This window comes from Symsagittifera roscoffensis, chromosome 3 (assembly GCF_963678635.1).
Source record: "Symsagittifera roscoffensis chromosome 3, txSymRosc1.1, whole genome shotgun sequence".
Taxonomy (NCBI): domain Eukaryota; kingdom Metazoa; phylum Xenacoelomorpha; order Acoela; family Convolutidae; genus Symsagittifera; species Symsagittifera roscoffensis.
This window is the reverse complement of record NC_087064.1, coordinates 166,056-185,294: the sequence shown is the minus strand read 5'-3', so window position 1 is coordinate 185,294 and position 19,239 is coordinate 166,056. Positions and strand designations below refer to the sequence as shown.

At 34.5% G+C, this 19,239-nt stretch overlaps 1 protein-coding gene across 2 annotated transcripts in view; it reads right to left on the bottom strand.

The window, feature by feature from the left end:
- The window catches only part of LOC134842353 (uncharacterized), a 59,322-nt gene that overhangs the window by 19,683 nt on the left and 20,400 nt on the right, over window positions 1–19,239 (bottom strand). For both annotated transcript variants that reach the window (XM_063858642.1, XM_063858643.1), the window contains one exon: window positions 17,624–18,031. In XM_063858642.1, coding sequence (XP_063714712.1) covers window positions 17,624–18,031 — 408 coding nt within the window. The remainder of the gene's footprint in view (window positions 1–17,623; window positions 18,032–19,239) is intronic.

Genomic DNA, 19,239 nt, shown 5'->3' with positions numbered 1-19,239 from the left:
AAAGTTCAAGAAACTGAATGGGGTAACAGATGGACTATGAGTGTGAACATCCAAGGCAAACCGTATTTAGTCCCGGGGGGAAACATTGGCCGTAATTACAATGATCTTTTAACGAAAGAAGTCTGCCGATTGAACCAAAACGAGTGTTCAGAACGACTTCTTGTATTCAGCCAATTAATCTTACAGCGGGACCCAATGATAAAAACCACACGTGATGTGAGAGCTTTGATAGGAAGACGACTTGAAGACTGGGAAAAAATAAGTTCAATATTCTACTACAAGAAGCCAAACACTGTTCACAAAAACAACCGAGGAAACCTATGAAAAAAAAACAGACCTGAAGACGAGCACACCGCAGTGGTTTTTGCACGAATGATGATGGAAGGGAAAGTTCGGTCTGCCATGAGTTGGCTGACAAGCAGATCTGGCGGAGGTTTGCTCCATCCAAATGACAAAGTTATTGATTCCACAACAAAAACAAGAAAATTAGTCATTGACATTCTAAAAGAAAAACATCCCGTAGCAAAACAGTCAAAAGAAGAAGCAAGATTACAAGTAGACCGCTTGCCTTAGTTAGAAACAATAACCATCACTTCTTCTTATATAGAAAAGTTTGCGAGGTCAATGCACGGTGGAGCCGGACCTTCAGGAACAGATTCGGAACACTGGAAAGACGCATTTCTTCGATTTGGAGGACACAGCTCGGCTTTGAGAAACGAAGTGGCAGCGCTGATCACAAAGATAGTTAACGAAGTTATTCCATGGAACCAAATATGAGCATTGATGTCAGGTCGTCTGATCGCTTTGGACAAGTGCCCCGGAGTTAGACCCTTGGCATAGGTGAGTTTTGCGAATAATAATGTGTAAATGTATGGCCGAAGCGACCAAAAAGGTCTCGAAGAAACCTGTGGATCTCAACAACTAGCTTGTGGTGTGAAAGCAGGAACAGAAGGAGCTGTACACGCAGTGGAGGAGTTGCTTAATAGCACCAAAGAGGACAGACATGGTCTTCTATTGATGGATGCGTCAAATGCTTTCAATGCATTGAACAGGAAAACGGCTCTATGGAATGCTAGAATACTTTGGCCAAAGTGCTGACGATTTCTTTTCAACACGTATAGAGGGTATGCACCGCTAATTGTTGCAGGAACGACAGAACTTCTTTTCAGTAGTGAAGGCACTACACAGGGTGATCCACTAGCGATGTTATTCTATGGTGTTTCATTGATGCCATTGATTGAATCACTCAAAGACCGAGATAAATATTTACATACATGGTATGCAGATGATTTGGGAGCTCTCGGCGCACTAGAAAACCTGGTTGAATGGTTGTCATCTTTGACTGAAAACGGCCCGAAGTATGACTATTACCCCGAGCCAAGCAAAAGTTATTTTGGTTGTTCACCCGAACTTTGTTGAAAAAAGTCATCAATTGTTTGACAGGTTCGGCATCAGAATAGTTGATTGTAGAAGATATTTGGGCGGATTTATTGGCTCTGAAGAAGGCAAAACTCGTTTCAATTTAAAAAAAGGTCCAAGAATGGTTGGATTGTCTTGGCGAGTTGTCCAAACTGGCAGAAAAAGAACCTCAAGCTGCTTTAGTTGGATTAACAAGATCACTGCAATGCGAATGGAATTTTGTCCTGAGAGTAGTCAAAGATACGTCGCAGTTGTTTGCTCCTCTCGAGAAGATGTTGGAGGAAAACTTTTCGCCAAACTTACTACGAACTTCTAGTGCCACACACTCAGATCGTGTTTTGTAATCACTTCCTATCAAAAGAGGGGGACTAGGTGTGCGAAATCCAATAGAAGGTGCCGAACTAGCGTTTTCCACTTTACGTGAAGCCACCGACTGTCTCGTGAATTCGATCCTTCTCCAAGATGAGTTCGACTAAACTCTACACAAAACAAAGATGAGAGCAGCAAGAAAAAACCACGAGGAGAAACAAAATGCTGTGGACAAAGATAAACTCGATGAATTGCTTGCAGTTTTACCAGCAGATCAGAAATGAGCGATCCAGAGAATAATCGACAACAACTCCTCGTTGTGGCTAACTTCGCTGCCCTTGCTGAAAGATGAAAGATAATTTTAATTTGTCAGCCACAGAGTTCAGAGACGCTCTCTGTGCCAGGTACAGAAAACCACTCAAACATTCTTTCTCGAGATGCGATGGATGTCAACAAGATTTTGACTTACAGCATGCACTTTCTTGCAAGAAGGGCGGACTGGTAACACTACGACACAACGAAATAAGAGACGCAGTGGGCGATCTTGCTTCAATTTTGTGAAAGGATGTGAAAAGAGAACCTGTCGTAAAAGAACCAGATGTAGAAAATGGAACCCCGGCACTAAATGCAGGTCTTTCAGCTCGTGGGGTTTGGGATAGACAGTCGGCTGCGTCGTTCGACATCCGTGTTACAGACACTGACGCTCCGTCTTACCAAAACCGCAATCCCATGAATGTACTGAAAACTGCAGAGATTGAGAAGAAAAATAAGCATGGACCAGCTTGTGAAGAAAAGCACATGACTTTCACTCCACTTGTCACTTCAATAGATGGCGTTTTGGCACCAGAGTTCACGTTTTTCCTCAAACGACTAGCAGAGGGTGTGACATCAAAATGGGACCGCCCATATAGTCATGTCATGTTCTGGATGAGATGTAGAATTTCATTCGCTACACAAAGAGCAACCAATATTTGCATCAGAGGCACAAGATCCAAATAGCGAGCCCTCGGCGTTGAGGACGGTTACACAATTTGAATGCTATTCTAAATTTTCACACGCTGTTAGCTGGGGCTTTCATCGCGCATAACTGACTCCTATGACATTAGAATTTCGACACCATTTGCATTTTGTTTCGAAGAGTATGAGATGTTTGAAGATAAAAACACAGGATGACTACTGTGAACAAGCAACGAAAAACTTTTCCTTGCACCATTCGAAACCAATTTTTTTTGATTTTAAGTTAAATTCAAGTAACGGAATTTAAAAAAAAACATCAAAGAGTTTTATGTAATGAAATTCGCAGATTACCAAACGAAACAATCAAACAATTGGCAGTACGAATGGAAACACTAGTTCGAAAAGCATATTCACTCAATACACATGATTATAAAAACACGAAAATGACGGAAATTTTAATTATGACTCCGACACCCCAGCTAAGAAAAATAGCTATTAGAAAGAGAGCATCACATCCTTCCTCAATTCGAGAGCCTGATTTAGACTTTAGAAAACTAGCCGATAAACTAGAACAGGCAGAAATTACAATGAAACTTGAAGAAACAGAAAATCTAAAGCTACAATATATTAACAGAATCAAAACAAATACTACCCATATGAACAATATTCAAGACTCAGATGTAGACCTATCTGAAAAATTCACTGAAATTTTGAATATATACGAAAGAAACACAAACTTCAAAGGTAAACCATCTTTTAAAAAAGGGTGTAACTGTTGCCGACAATACGCACACAGTATTGCCGAATGTAGACAAAAACAGCAAGACAATAAAAATAAACCACAAAAATACAAAGAACCAAATAAACCTTTCTTTCGGTAAATCAAAAAAAGATCAAAATCTACCAAACAAAAATATACACAGTAATAATAGCTCTGGAAAACCACTTCCAGGCAACTTGAACTATTCCAGAAATCAATCACCATATAGCTCAATCACCAGAACAAAGAAATTCACGAAATTTCTCACAAAATAGATATATTCGATCAAATAATCAAAATAATCAAAATCGAAATAACTATTCACGATCGAATTCAAACACAACACAATTTGTTTCTTGATCCAGCTCCCATTCAAACCACAGGAACAGACACTATTCCAACGATAGATCACGAAATTCATCATACAATAGAAATAGAAATTATTCCGACAATAGGAATAGAAGTTACTCAAATAATCGAAGTAAAGATTATCAAAATAACAGATCAAGAAATAATTCATATAAACGATCAAATTATCAACGACCTAGTGATAATAACCAAAATAGATCAAGAAAAAATTCACAAAATCGAAACTCAAACTACAACAATAGACGAAGAAATTATTCCCAATCCCCTCATAGGAATAATAACCGCTATCCAGATTCACAACATAGATATAGAAGTAACACACCAAAACATCAAACACAAATTAACCAAGTACAAACAACTGAACAATCAACAGTAATTATGATAACAGTCGAAAATGATTATGAAACTATCATATATGAACAACCCTTCAGTTCACACATTTATGAGAATCAATTGGAACTTCTTCATGATTATTATACTAGTCCTATTACTAAAAATATACCAATCACACAAGAAGTAAATGAATTCATTACTGTAACCAAACCCGATGAAAAAGACAAAGTACAATGCTCAAGTACAAATCATATTTATCAAAACATACAAAAAGAACAACCAAGAGAAACAATTTGGACAATCCCATTTCTCTTAGAAAGCCCAAAAAGTAAAAAATTTCAACCACCACATCTTGAAATAGATTTTTTAATCGACTCAGGAGCAGAATCAATTATCGTTAAAATTCCCACTTGGAATGAGATAAAAAACATTACATCCAAACTTAATACCTATGAAAACAGCCAGTAAGTTAGCGAGAGCGCAAGGATCAACGCTAATAAATCATGGTAAAATCCAAACATGGATGGTAAAATCCCTACTAGAACAATCGATAAAAACAAAATTTTGACCAAACCATTTAAACAAACATGCCACATAACAGATATGAAACACAATATCATTGGCATACCGTTTATAACTGAATATATACCACCAATAAACATCTTAAATAGTAACATCCACATAAAGGATAAGTATACAAGATTGAAAAACACAGCTTTAACATTCTTTCAAAGAATAAATAAACAACCACCATTTTTCTCAAAATTCTACCCTATTTATAATCAAAAACGCAAATACCTGAAACCACTTTCAGGAAATGCATATAACTTTTCAAGCGAACAAGTCCATCAATAAGATAAAAACCAAAACAAACAACAACTTTTTATGTCAGATCTCAAATTCAGACCCATCCATTAATTTTTTCGGATAACAATATCATCCATTAAACATATGAAAAAATCAATTTCTGACATTATCTCATTACACGTATACAATAACTCCCCATATCAAATAACATTACCTCTAGGACTCTTAGGATAATGTGAAACAAACGCTACAATTTCACCCACAAACGAAGTACCATATCGAGTAAATAAAATATTACAACTACTAGATGTTTGCCAATCAACAATTCTTGATGAAGAATTATCAATAAATAAAATAATAAGTAACGAAAAAAGATATTTTGATTATTTCACAAAAACACCTTATTTTAAACCAAAATTCAATATATCAGACTATACAGAAGAACAGCAAAGATTTTTAACGATGTTTAACCTTCAACACTCTCAAATAACACAAAACGAATTTGACAAACTAGCCAAATTACTGCTGAAATATCCAACAGTTTACGCAATCTCCAAATTTGATGTTGGAAAAGTAAATTCATCTTTATATATACCCTTAAAACTTGATGCAGTTTTCAAAAAACGAAGAGCAAGCAAAGTACCAATACACTTACATGATAAATCAAACCGATTACTTGATATTTTACAACGATACGAAATTATATCTCCCGTAAACAAAGAATAACAACCAAAAAGTAACACCTTTATCAACCGAGTTATCATCCTAGCTAAAGGATAATCACTCAAAATAGTTCTAGACGCTAGATACCTCAGTTCACTTATCGACGAATCAAAATGTAATTGGCCTTTTGAACCCATTCAAGAAATTTTAACAACCAGATATGAATAGTGCATACAATCAAATGCCACTAGATGAACAGTCACGACGACTAACACAATTCGTTATCGGAAACCAACAATATGAATTCAATAGACTAATCTATGGAATAACCATAGGAGCAGCAGCTTTTTTACAACCGCAGATATGAATAGTGCATACAATCAAATGCCACTAGATGAACAGTCACGACGACTAACACAAGTCGTTATCGGAAACCAACAATATGAATTCAATAGACTAATCTATGGATTATCCATAGGAGCAGCAGCTTTTTTACAACCGCTGATATGAAAGTGCATACTATCAAAGGCCACTAGATGAACAGTCACGACGACTAACACAATTTGTTATTGGAAACCAACAATATGAATTCAATAGACTATTCTATTGAAAGAAACACTATAACTCCATTGACGCAAATCAAAAACTTCAACCAACTAAAATTAAAAGAAAGTACTTAAGACCTTTCTATAACATCCTACGACAACAAAACAATTTTGAGTGGAATACAGAACATCAAACACGATTTGAAATAATTCAAAGCTTTTAACAGAACAAATTTCAAACACAATTCCAGATCCAAATCAACCATTCTACGCATTGTGCGATGCTTTGAATTTTGGCATCGGCGCAGCATTATTACAATCACATGATGGATGAAATAAGATGAACCTCATATCAGCAAATTCCCGCTCATTTACCCAAGCCGAACTACGACTCTCTATCCTCATGAGAGGATGTACAGCTATAATATATACACTAACAGAATAGGAATTTCTGATACTCGGATCGAAACATCCAACAGTTTTATTTACAGATCACAAACCAATTATTTTTCTTTTTACACAAAAATCAAGTCCAAACCGTAGAGTTTATAGATTTTAATTAATTTTATTGAAATTGCCATACCTACATATAGTTTGGACAGCAGGAAAAAATCTAGCATTACCAGATACATTAAGTAGAAACACACCATAAGAACTACTTACACGTAAAACTACAGTTGAAATACCACAAAATATCAAATTTCATCTCGCAAAAGATGAAACATCACCATGACTAGAATGCGAATAAGTAGTAAAAACCGACTACGATCAATCACAATTAAATAATCTACAACATTTCCCGCTTTTTCTAGATTGTCAAAACAAGCACTACGAAGTTGATCTACTAGGAATATCCACAATTAAACCAATTCCATATTCACATTGGATAGAAAACAATACTCAACAAAAGAAAATAAAACAACAACCACACAAAAAAGATCCTTTCCTTTGCATAGAAAAGGAAAATCACACTGATAAAATTAATTTATCAGGACCACCAACAAATGACCCAAAATACACAGTAAACCAAATTTTGATCTCCATGACCCATTCGATACAATTCCACTATCAAAGTTAGAAGTAGAAAATATCTTTTTACCACCGACAGAAAAAATTACACTACAACTATTACAAAAATACCAGAACCTTGACCCTGTCATTAGACAACTCAAATCATGGCCCAAATTCAAAACAAAACCAATAAAAGCTGATACTACAATCTTAGGAAATAAAACACTCCTACGATATTTCAGAAAATTTAACAATACAACTATAAATGAAAACACAGATCTTTTAGAATACCAATTAATTGATTCTAAAGTCCCTTGTCTCCCTTTAACTATGATGATGATAGCATTCAACATATCTCATACACAAAATACCAAAGGACTCTCAGGATCGGAATAAACATATTCAACTTTTACACAAAATTTCTACTCTCCAAATGCCCCAATTTGGTTTAAAGTATTATGCAACGATTAGTTAAAATGTCAATTAAATAAACCTTATCCAAATCAAAAACAGACAACACAAAATAAAGATTTTAAAGGACAAAGTCTATGTTTTAATCATCGAAATTCTTTTGACACAAATGGACCAATTTTCCCATCCTCTGAAGGAAATTCCTACATTATGGTCATTGTTGACGCATTTACACACTATGATGCACTCAACCCTGTACCACATTGTAACGCTTATTACGCATATACGACACTCTACAAACATTTGATATCTAAATTCGAATTACCCGAAATATTAGTCACAGATAATGGCACAGAATTTATAAATAATGAAATCATCACATTATGTCACCTATTTAAAATTAAACACAAACCACGTACATCTCATGCACCTTGGACAAATGCACCTTGGACCAACCGTTCACTCCAAGATTACCTTAGATGTATCATTAATGGAAACGATACACGATACACCGAATGGTCAGCCGACATAAAATGCTTTCCCTCATCCTACAATTCACAAATCACAACAACTTTAGGAATGTCACCATATGAAATGGTTTTTAATCAAAAGCCAAGAAAACCAATTGTGTTCACAGCAAATGCTCATAAAAACACACAAGGTCATTGCCAACCAAATAAAGATTCAATATGTTATAATCTACCTTTACACACACATGATGAAGATCACTTTCATCATCCACAAATTTTAAAATTAGCTTCCGGTACACACACCAAATGGATTTTGAAGAGAGTTAAAAAACTTAATGAAATCTACCAAAAAGTTACAAAGAAATTGTTACAAAGGCATAATATAAACAACCAAATTAAATCACGTTTTAAGCCAGCTACAGACTTAAAAATTGGAACATTTGTTTTAATACCAAATTTTAACAGACAAAAAGGAATTTCTAAAAAGATACAACCTCTTCGAAAAGGACCATACCAAATAATTGAAAAATCTACTGATGTAACATACAAATTCACTGACACTACTAAAAAAGAAATTGTTACACATCGTAACAATTTATTACCTAATTACCCAAAAGAATACGCACTACGCGAATTAACTCAATTATATTCTTTCACAGGTTTAAAAACTGTTCAAAACAAAACACAAACAGAACAAAATCAAACAGCTAATGATAAAAGCAACAAAAAGCAAAACATTGCACAAAATGTAACTCCTCATACAGCTAAAATCATAGAACAAAAAGTAACTCAAAAAGAGAGAAAAAATAGAAAAATGACAGAAAAAATCTTGACACAAGATCAAAAAGAAAAATCAGAACATAGAGAATCATCACGACTCAGAAGTCGACCACGTAAAAATTAAAAAACATTCATCCCACAATCTAAAATATTAAAGAAAGTTGAATTTAAACAACAACTTTAATCTCAAATTCATACATTATATCTTTTTTAACCATTTTTATTTTTCATATTTTAGTAATAACATGCTGAAACACACTTGATAAATTCTAGTTCAAATTCAGCCAATAGGCTTCACTCAAATTCGCCACCTTCAATATCTCTAACACAAACTCATTAGCCGACAGATATCAATCTCCAGGCATATCTATAACTATAACTTATAACCTCCAGGTCAAAAATCAGCACCCTGCTATAACTTGACATCTAAAATAAACACCACTTTAATATTACAACCCTCCCCTATCAAATAATGCAAAGATCAACAATATTTTCCCAACTTAGACCTCAAAAACTCCTTAACCAAAAATTGCAAATCAGCCTAAAATAAAAAAAGGACCATAATCATTTGGCCTTAAGAACAAATATCTCAAAAATACCCCAAATTATCCGACAAAGAAAAACAAGATTATGAAGACTTGCCGAGCACCATAAAATAAGCCCCCAACATTTATTGACAAAATTCAACCCACTTGTCAAAAAATCAATAAATAATCCGACCACACTTGAATTTCGCCTCAAAGGTTTAAAAAAATATTCGACGCAACGAATCATTTCTTAAATGCTATTTCTTTAACAGTCGATACTCCAAACAAACATTCATAAATCTTTTCATAAAATTTCTATCCTATTTATACTTTTACTAATATTTTTTATTGAAACTTTCGAAGCACTTATAATCCTTTTGATAATTTTTTGCAATTTTTTTTCTAAGTTTCTATTCCCTATTTGAAATATATTTCCAACTTTCCCAAATCCTTGACCGCATTCACAGGTTTGATAACTCAAAATCTATTTAAACGATACGAACTATTTTTAGTCGAAAAGATTTTTTTTTATCCATAACTTTCCTCACATTCTTGATATCCCTAATCATGACAATGTGCAAATGCATAAAAAAGTCAGTGGTCACATTTGCCCTGGCAACCATCCTTTTAATTCGTTTTATTGAAGAATACTATAACAAACATAAATTCTAAAAAATAATCAATCAAACACATTTTCAAAATTGCTAATCAACAACCACCAAAACAGCCCCCACAACCATCTTCCCAAGAAAGTCCGGTAACACCTACAACCACCCAAAATCTCCAAACATCAACACGCATTTCTTTTCAAGATAACCCATACACTTTTGAGGAACGACACGCACGCTTATCAGAACCATTAGAACCAGTCCATCGACAAGCACCTTTAAGTGAACCAACATATAATTTATATCCTACCTTACAACAAGACCTAAATCGAGTAAGACATGTTAGTCAAAATCAAAAAACAAATGGAAATTAATAGACAAATTATACACCCAAGACGAAACAGAAACTTTCAAACTCCCAGAGTTCATTTTAACATACCTCAATCTCCAACACCAACGACCTCAGAACTTTCTAGCAGTACATTACCAGATAACCCTACACTTACTTCACAACATAGTATTATGAATATTCCATCAGACTACCTAGGTTCAACCCCAACATCAGAACAAATGCATGAAAATCCTTTTAACCCCCCAGCTACCACCCAACGACTACCATATTGGACTTCAAACTCATATACTCAATGTGAACCAAATTTAGTAAACGAAACCATAGATATTTCCTCTGATACAACACTATCATCCATACAGAAACACTTTCACTTCCATCGACACCATCTTCAAGTCAAATTTCACTAACACTTTTCCCCCTAAATTTTCCAAATAATCTTGACGCTCGATACAGAGAACAATCATCGTCAAACATCCCTTTACGATTAGATTGGAATACTTTCGTAACACCTCCACCACTAAGTGGACAACAAGAAAGTAGCCGACTCCATAGTTGGGCACTTAATAGATTACAAAATAGACAGGATATCCACGAAGATATTCGACAACATAAATTTCAAATACTTCAACAAAATAGTCTCCAACTAAAACTTGAAATTACAATCAAACTAAATAATATTGTTCAACACCCTTTTCCCCTCAGCCCACCGAATATAACAGCTCAATCATTACCTACCCCATTTATAACAACTGAAACAATTTATAAACACGACAGATACACCAAAAATACAATTGGATATATCACATTTAACAATCCACATTCAGGCTTATCATACACATGTATATTTTGAAGATAATTATTTTTCAACAAATTGTTTTTCTAATTTTTTCCAAATTGTGGAGAAAACGAACAAAAAACATTACCCAAATATGATATAAACCATGTAACACAATGTGAATCAGAACCACAAGCTATAGAAACCACAAATGTAATAGCAACATTATATTCAAAAGCCCGAACAACAACACTTACAGGTTATAAATTCACAGCAACATTTTCCGAAAAGAAAGTACATTGTTCACAAGTTTCTAACGGAAATAAAAATCGACATGATCACGAATCCTTTTATCGGAGCAATAAAGAAATACTTTTACATTTAAAACCCGACGGTTGTAAAAACTAATTACTTAGGTTAAACTTAACGAAAAATAAAAAGTCAAATAGAAAAATAGTAAACTTTCAAGTTTTTGCCGATTCAGTACATCAAGCAGATTATGAAAGATATCAAGGACATATTCAATTATACGAACGACACCCGTTTAATGGCGCACACGAACGATTAGCATACGACTTTCACGATGAACACTGGATACCACACATTGGAATAAATAATCCTTCAAATTACAAAGCAGATACAAAAACGAAGTAATGTTTTTTGATTGGAAAACACAACTCGAAAAAATACAACTTACACGAGATTTAAAAGATAACACCATTGTTTATCAAGGAATACGATTACCATGTAAAAATGACCAAGGCTATTGTGATCCCACAACAAGGACACAGGCAACAATTGTTTGGTTTCCCGAAGATACTTGTACAACATTTGAAGTAGTAAAAATACACGCTCGAATAATATAGTTTCATGAAAAGTACTTTATTGAATCCATCCCATATGAACAAGTGAAACCGTTTCACAAACGAAGCACTGATTTCAAAAACATTCATGATATAGAAAATAAATTGACACGTTTTCAAATCTATCACGAAACAGAATTTGCATGTAAATATCGCAATCCACTTTATAAAACACAATACTCTGAAATACTTGTCGAATGCGAAAAAAGTTTAGACATGACCACTGGAAAAATAAAATTTGACCCTTACGCAACAAGTCATCCTATAAACGAAGGCACATCATACGTCCTAGTTAACCTCAATAAAACTGCAGCTAACCCTGGTGGAAAATAAAACCATACGACAGTAAAAGCACACGTTTACAAGAACTATCTTTAATGAATAGTACCTTTTTTGGCGCAATACACTATGACATGAAACTAGACTACACGATTTGTAGAATTTTTCAAGAAATGTCTTTTTCTGAACTCGAAAAACTTCACCAATTATGCGAATTAGAAAGAACACAAATTTTACAATCACTCGCATAATTAGTCTTAAAAATACCATACGCAGGATATTTATTAACAAGAAATAGATGAAATTTTCTTGTTTACAAAGGAAACATTTTATGGTTTTTTACTTGTACTAAAAAATTATCACCACTATATGCCTTTGAAGATGAAAGATGTTATAAAGAATTCCCAAATTCTATAAAAATTAAGTACATTTTGTTGACACACTTTCAAGACGAACTTATTTTTGAGATACCGCAGTCCCATTTGGTTCAGAAAATAGCCACAAAGTAGTACACTTAAACCTTGACAAATAGAAATATTATTTACTAACACAATACCCTACATTAATGCAACGATTGGAAAAGTTTTCACCGGAAAGTATTCGAGCCACCGCTCGCAATCCCAACATCGATTTACAATCGATAGGAATATATTCAAAATCGGATATGCAACATCTCATTAGAACACAACAGTTTCAGGAACTACTAACTTAAATTGACACTATACAACGACAGTCAATAGATCAAAATTTAAGAAAACTTGCAGAAACCGCAGGTTTCTCAGACATTTATACACAAGACTAGAGTGGATGTTTTGAAGATATCAAAGACTACATTTATTTAAATGGTGAAAAATATAGACCACAAGATTTTTCACCCATTAATATTTTCAATTTTGTAACCCTGAAAAACGAAATCCTTGCCTTTCTAGGATGGCCATATTACATCTTAGATAGATTGACTATCTATACGCTATGTTCAATTTTTTTGGATTTATTTTTTCACTACTAAAAGGAATCTATATTACATGTGCAATACACACACACTACACTACTTGCAGGTTTCTTTGTAATATTCTCAACATCAATAAATAAAATACTCTTAGATCCACAAATCAAGGGAATACAATACAAAATTATCTACAAGACCAAATACATACGACAAAGAACACAGTAACACAAATACATCCCTCCACCGCTCAAACTCCCATCCAGCCGACCTCCAAACTCAAATCCCCGTTATCCCTCTTTTCGCTTTTCCGCCACCCGATTCACCACATTAATACATCATCAGGCATGAATTCTGATACTAACTCAGACATCTCAGTTTTCACACAGTATCACAATTCAATAATTCAGATGTAGAAACTCCCGTCGTATTCGCCGACTCCAAACCATCCCCTTCCACCTATACCCAGACCACATCTCCAAATTTTTCGAAAGCCCCTTTCAACCCTTCAAATCCCATAACCAATTTCCATCCCCCTCCACTCCTTCTCATATATCACAAATAACCCCAACCTATTCCCCATTTAATTCCGAAAGTTCCAACAATAACTCCCCAGATAACATTGAACTTTCTGAAGAACTTGATAATTTTATAACCCTACATCAACAGTTACAATACCCCCACACCCTCACTATTCACCGATTATCATCAACAGTAACACCATCAAATCCACCAACAACTACACAACTATCAGATTATACACCATCACTAGCTAATCTTTCATGTCAACAGAAACATCCACTAGCACTAATCGAGCTTATAGAACCTTTAAAGGAAAATTTCCTAATCATCCATTTCCATCAAAACCCGGAACCGCCAGAGAATATATCAATCATCCAGACCATACCAACACTGCAAATTATCTTCAAATAACCCTACCTTTATTTCCACAATACACCCTAAATCAATCTGACACTAACACAGAATTGCGAAACTTTGTAGATGAGAATGTTTTAATACCTACACTTCATTGGACCGCTTATTATAATTTCATTAACTTTTCATTTTCTTTCTCCAAAAGAACGTGATTTGCACTTTTCCCACGATAATATGTTGCGAACTAAACAAACGCACACTTACACATATTTTCGTTTTATTCAAAATCATTTTCATTTACATACACCATCACGACAACCTCTATATCGATTTCAGTTTATTAATTCTAAATATACCTCACTATTTTTTCTTAACTTTAAATACTGCATAAATGATACTAACCTTCAAGGCATCCTCCTCAACTATGATCCAGTTACCCAGACGCATATATTCTGACCTCTCACCAAAACCTTGAATGACGAAGAATCCCGACCCTTCATCATACCGCATGAATTCATCCAACCTATCGAATTTCCTATTTTAGAATTCATTCATAATACTAAATACAATCATAAACTATACAATCTAATACAAAACACACCTCATGAATTCGCAGTTGGCACCGAAGAATTAAACGCCAGAAACGCACTTCAATTGCTTTGACCACTGTTGCAAACTAAAAATGTCATACGCATGCTAGCTAAATTATTAACAACATCAGATCTTATTCACGACGTTTTCCTACATGGTTTCTTCCCCGACGACTAGGTAAATATAAATTAAGTATTACAACTAACTAAATTAAATCTCTACTAACCATTTTATATAGATGTTCAGTTTCTTTTAGTCTTCAAACCATAATCATCTGTAAAAAAAAAGAAAAAAAAACTAAATAAAAATACAAATTCTTGAAATTATAATAATCATTAAATCTTATGCACTGAATAAAGCGGTAAAATTCATACACAAACAAATAAATTAATCCCCCAGAGTAGTAAAATTAAAAAACGATGAAAATTTATAATTTTAAAATTCCTCAGTAGTAAAATTCAAATTCTAAGCAGTAAAAATTATGAAATAAGCCAGTAGTACTAACTTTTTCTATCTTTTCGTTTACTCGCACGAGAAATCTATCCACAATCGCACAGCTCGCCCACGAAAATTGTTTAAAATAATGATTTTAAATTTTGAGTTTTCACTAACAATAAATCACACAAGCGATGACAAGTTTCCAACTTTTCTCTAACCCGGTTGGAAAGGAATTATATATTAACCTAAACTGACCAACTCAGTTTAAAAAACACCATAAATCATAAACTAACAGCATGACTAAGAAAAGAAAACCTACGGTACCCAAACCGGATTAAACCAGCTTAAAACTGGATAATTTATTCTTTTGAAGACGATTACCAAGTCTAAGAAAGAAATAATAAGACACCAAAAAGTCGAAAGACAAACCCAAACCAAAAACATTTTGGTTTTTGAAAAAAGGAAAGGACACAGCCAAAGAAACACAAGAAAAACCAGAAAAAACACAATATAAAATGTTAACACAAAGCAGGACCCCTAGAGAAAAAGCATGATATCATACTCCCACTCCTGGTCTAACCCGTAAGAGAGGATGTCCTGAGCATGCTCTATAGCCGGCCTAACCCAGCGTGCTACATCCACGCTTTGTGACCACACTTTATTTTTACTAAGAGGTACTCAAGGGTGAGTAAATCTTCAAAATAACTGAACTAAAACAAAAACGCTTTTGTGAAAACAACTAATTAAGATCATAACTAAAAAACTAAATTAACCAAATTTTATAAAAATGTAAATCATAATATGCAGTATATAGATCACACACGAATACAAAGACGAACATCCAAAGACTAGTTGACCCCATGACACTTTATCTACAGAATGGCTAAACACAATCTACATGCCGCTCACATCCACGACTTAAAGGATTTAAAAAACGATTTGACTTCGCAGAAAAGGACTTCATTGAATCAGACCAATGACCACCTCGATGCTCAAGTATACGTACAGATCCAAATTACAAGGCATTCCCTCCAAACACGATCTTCACGCCATTCCCAGACGAGAGTGAACACAGACAGTTTTCAACTAAGACAAAACAACCTGACATAGCAAATCATCTTGAAATCGGATTGATTTCATTGGGGATCACGGTCGTTGTCGAAAGACAAGACAATAACTTCATATCCATGAATCCAACATCATGGACCGTTGTTCTCTAAGAGAAACTATGTCGACGACTCTAGCTTCCTGGAGTTCTCTTCTCCAAGGAACAAGAATAAGATAATTGTGTTCGCCAAATACCAACGATCATCATCCATCCTTCAATTACAGAAAGGAAGATAAAACTAAAACTCTGTAAACCCCAGATGGGTGGAACCTGATCTAAACTATAACTTTAATTTTTGGTTATAAATTTGATATTTTATCACTATAAAATATTTAATTTTAACCAATCATGATCCATCTAACTAACAAACCACTTATTTGTAAGTGCTGAAATTACTTGTAGTTTCAGCACCAGAGACATTTGAATTTAACTTAGAAATTAGTTACCTCTCCAAGAGAACTTTAGCAATCGCAATAATCGAGCACCAGAGACATTTAAATTTAACTTAGAAATTAGTTACCTCTCCAAGAGAACTTTAGCAATCGCAATAATCGCTAATATACTCTAGATCTATTGAGCCTAGCAGAGACTAGTTAAACACCCTGAGACTAGTAGATATAAGAGTAAGATTAGGATCGGTATTAGACTAAGAAGTTGCACGAATCTATCCGGCCCAAAATAAGATAGCGTGACGAGCAGACGGTGTACCCTATCCGAAATTACTCTATGAGTTAACCAAACGGACATAACTCATATCCATCGTTATAATCTTAGGGTTAGGAGTTTTTTGTTTTTTAGTTTTTTGTTGATATCTCACCCCCCCTTCCTCCCTTCCTCCCTCCCCAGCTTATGATACGAAGTTTAAAAAATCCACCAGAATATAAATGACTATAATTTGAATGTTCACCAAATACGATTTTTGTACCTAGTCAACTAATCCACCTCACTTTTTTTTAAATAGATGGAAATTATTGAACGATATTTTTAAAGTGTAAAAATTACTTGGGATTTTTTTGAAAACATGGGTTTTTGCGCTACGCAAAAATAAAAAAAAAAGCTTTTAACCTGCACAATAACGTCTTCCGAGAAGCACTTCATCATACAACTATTTTGCTTAAACTACGATTTTTTGCTGCAGTTTCTTTGAAAAATCCCAGACTACTGAACTTTCCAAGAGGTATTACAAGCAATGTTTCTTTAAAATCAAAGTTTCTGTAATATTAAAAATCCTTCAGGCTACAAGCTGTCTTTTGTGATATAGTAACGTCCCATCAAAAAAAATTTCCCTTGAAGTAAAATCTCACACACCAAAGGAAGCAATTATAAATAAATGCAAGGATTAAGTTTTACAGAAATTTTCATTTGTTTTTTTGGTAGGACATTATATACTTCGTAATGATACTTGAGATATATTTCATTTACATACCTTCTGATCGCGGGAAGGGGTGCCGTGCCATCAACTTCCTCGGCACCTGACCTGCTGTCACACACAGTGTCGTTCCGCTGGCCTCCTCCAAAGTAGTCCTCCTCATCGCTATTGTCGTCTCCGGAATCCTCGGGGTCATTCCTTCCCCCTCGCACGACTGTGTCCCGGTTGCACCGCTCGCCTTCGCCTTCGTCTTCGTCGTCCTCGTCAGCAACATCGTACACTCCGTCACTCGGGTTTTGTTCACTCGTTTCGATGTCGTTGAAACCACTCGAGTTGGACGAGACGGCTCCTTTCCCTGTCCGGTATACTTTGCAGTTGGCTATTTTGGGAATCGTGTCTTCGAGACGAAACTGGACGTTGTCGGTTGTACTCGGACGCTGTCCATTCCTGCGTTTGATATCGTGGCTGAAATTAAAAAAACTGACTGGAATCTTGACTGGACAACTTTTCTTTTCACTGCAGGAAGCAGCTGTGAACATTAGTGAAGTACATGTGCGACCTTAACGTTCAGATTCAATTTAAGCAGAACAAGTCGGCTAATTTGTATTTTTTTGTTTTGCAAAACAAAAAAAAATAAATGTTTGCTTCAGAATGAAACAAAACTTATGTTTGGATTTGGAAATGTTCTTTTGTTCTTTTTCAAAAAGTTTCCCTCCTCACGGCACGTTATGTTCAAATGATAATTTTTTGGCCTATAAACGAGCAAGGCTGCTTTGCTTGCACATCTGTACATTTGTTAGCTTATAGATACGTAAATCAAATGTTTGATAATTCCACATATCTTTTAACTCTATTTTAATCTTAATTTTTACATTTATATCAGCTTAGTTATTATCTTTTTATCACACCTCTAAATTAACTAACCTTCCTTAGTTGTCTATCTGAGACTTTACACGGATTTTTGTACATGGCGCAACCAGCAGCATAAACCGTCGCACATCATAATTACTTTGCACATCATAATTACTTTATCTTCTCAATTCTTAAAAATTTACAGCGTTGGTTTTTCTCGAACTAGATCAAAAACAATTCACAGCTCTTCAAAAAGGCCGTTTTTTGAAAAAAAATATATATTAAAAAATTGCGTTGAGTGCTTTTCAATTAGACCATAATCGATTTTTATAATAACTGTTTCTACTAGAGCTCTTAATTCATCTGATAGATTACCATGTTTGTGCTAAAACATAAAAATGCATTCAATCTCTAACTTTTTGCGTATAGTTAAGTGCATTCATAGTTACGAGTCTTCGAGTTATGCAAACAATTAGTTGACTGATGAAATAATTTTGCATTTGTTTTCATCGATATACTCTGTCCGCTGTCGGTCGCCTTACTTTCCGGATTTGGAACACTACCTACTAAAAGAAATCCCATATTTTAGAACTTATTGAAAGACTTCTGGGACATTTTTTTTGCCTCGTAACTTATGTTAGAAAATTTTGAGGGAAAACTTGTAAATGAAGTTGATTCTCAGGCCAGCTTACTAAAAAAGTTTCAAAAACGTTTTTGTTCAAAGATAATTTAAACAATTCAAAAAAAAAATTTTTTTTTTAAATTTTTTGCTAAAAGTTGCACTACACACTGGTTGACTTGTCTATGATTGTTGTGACTTA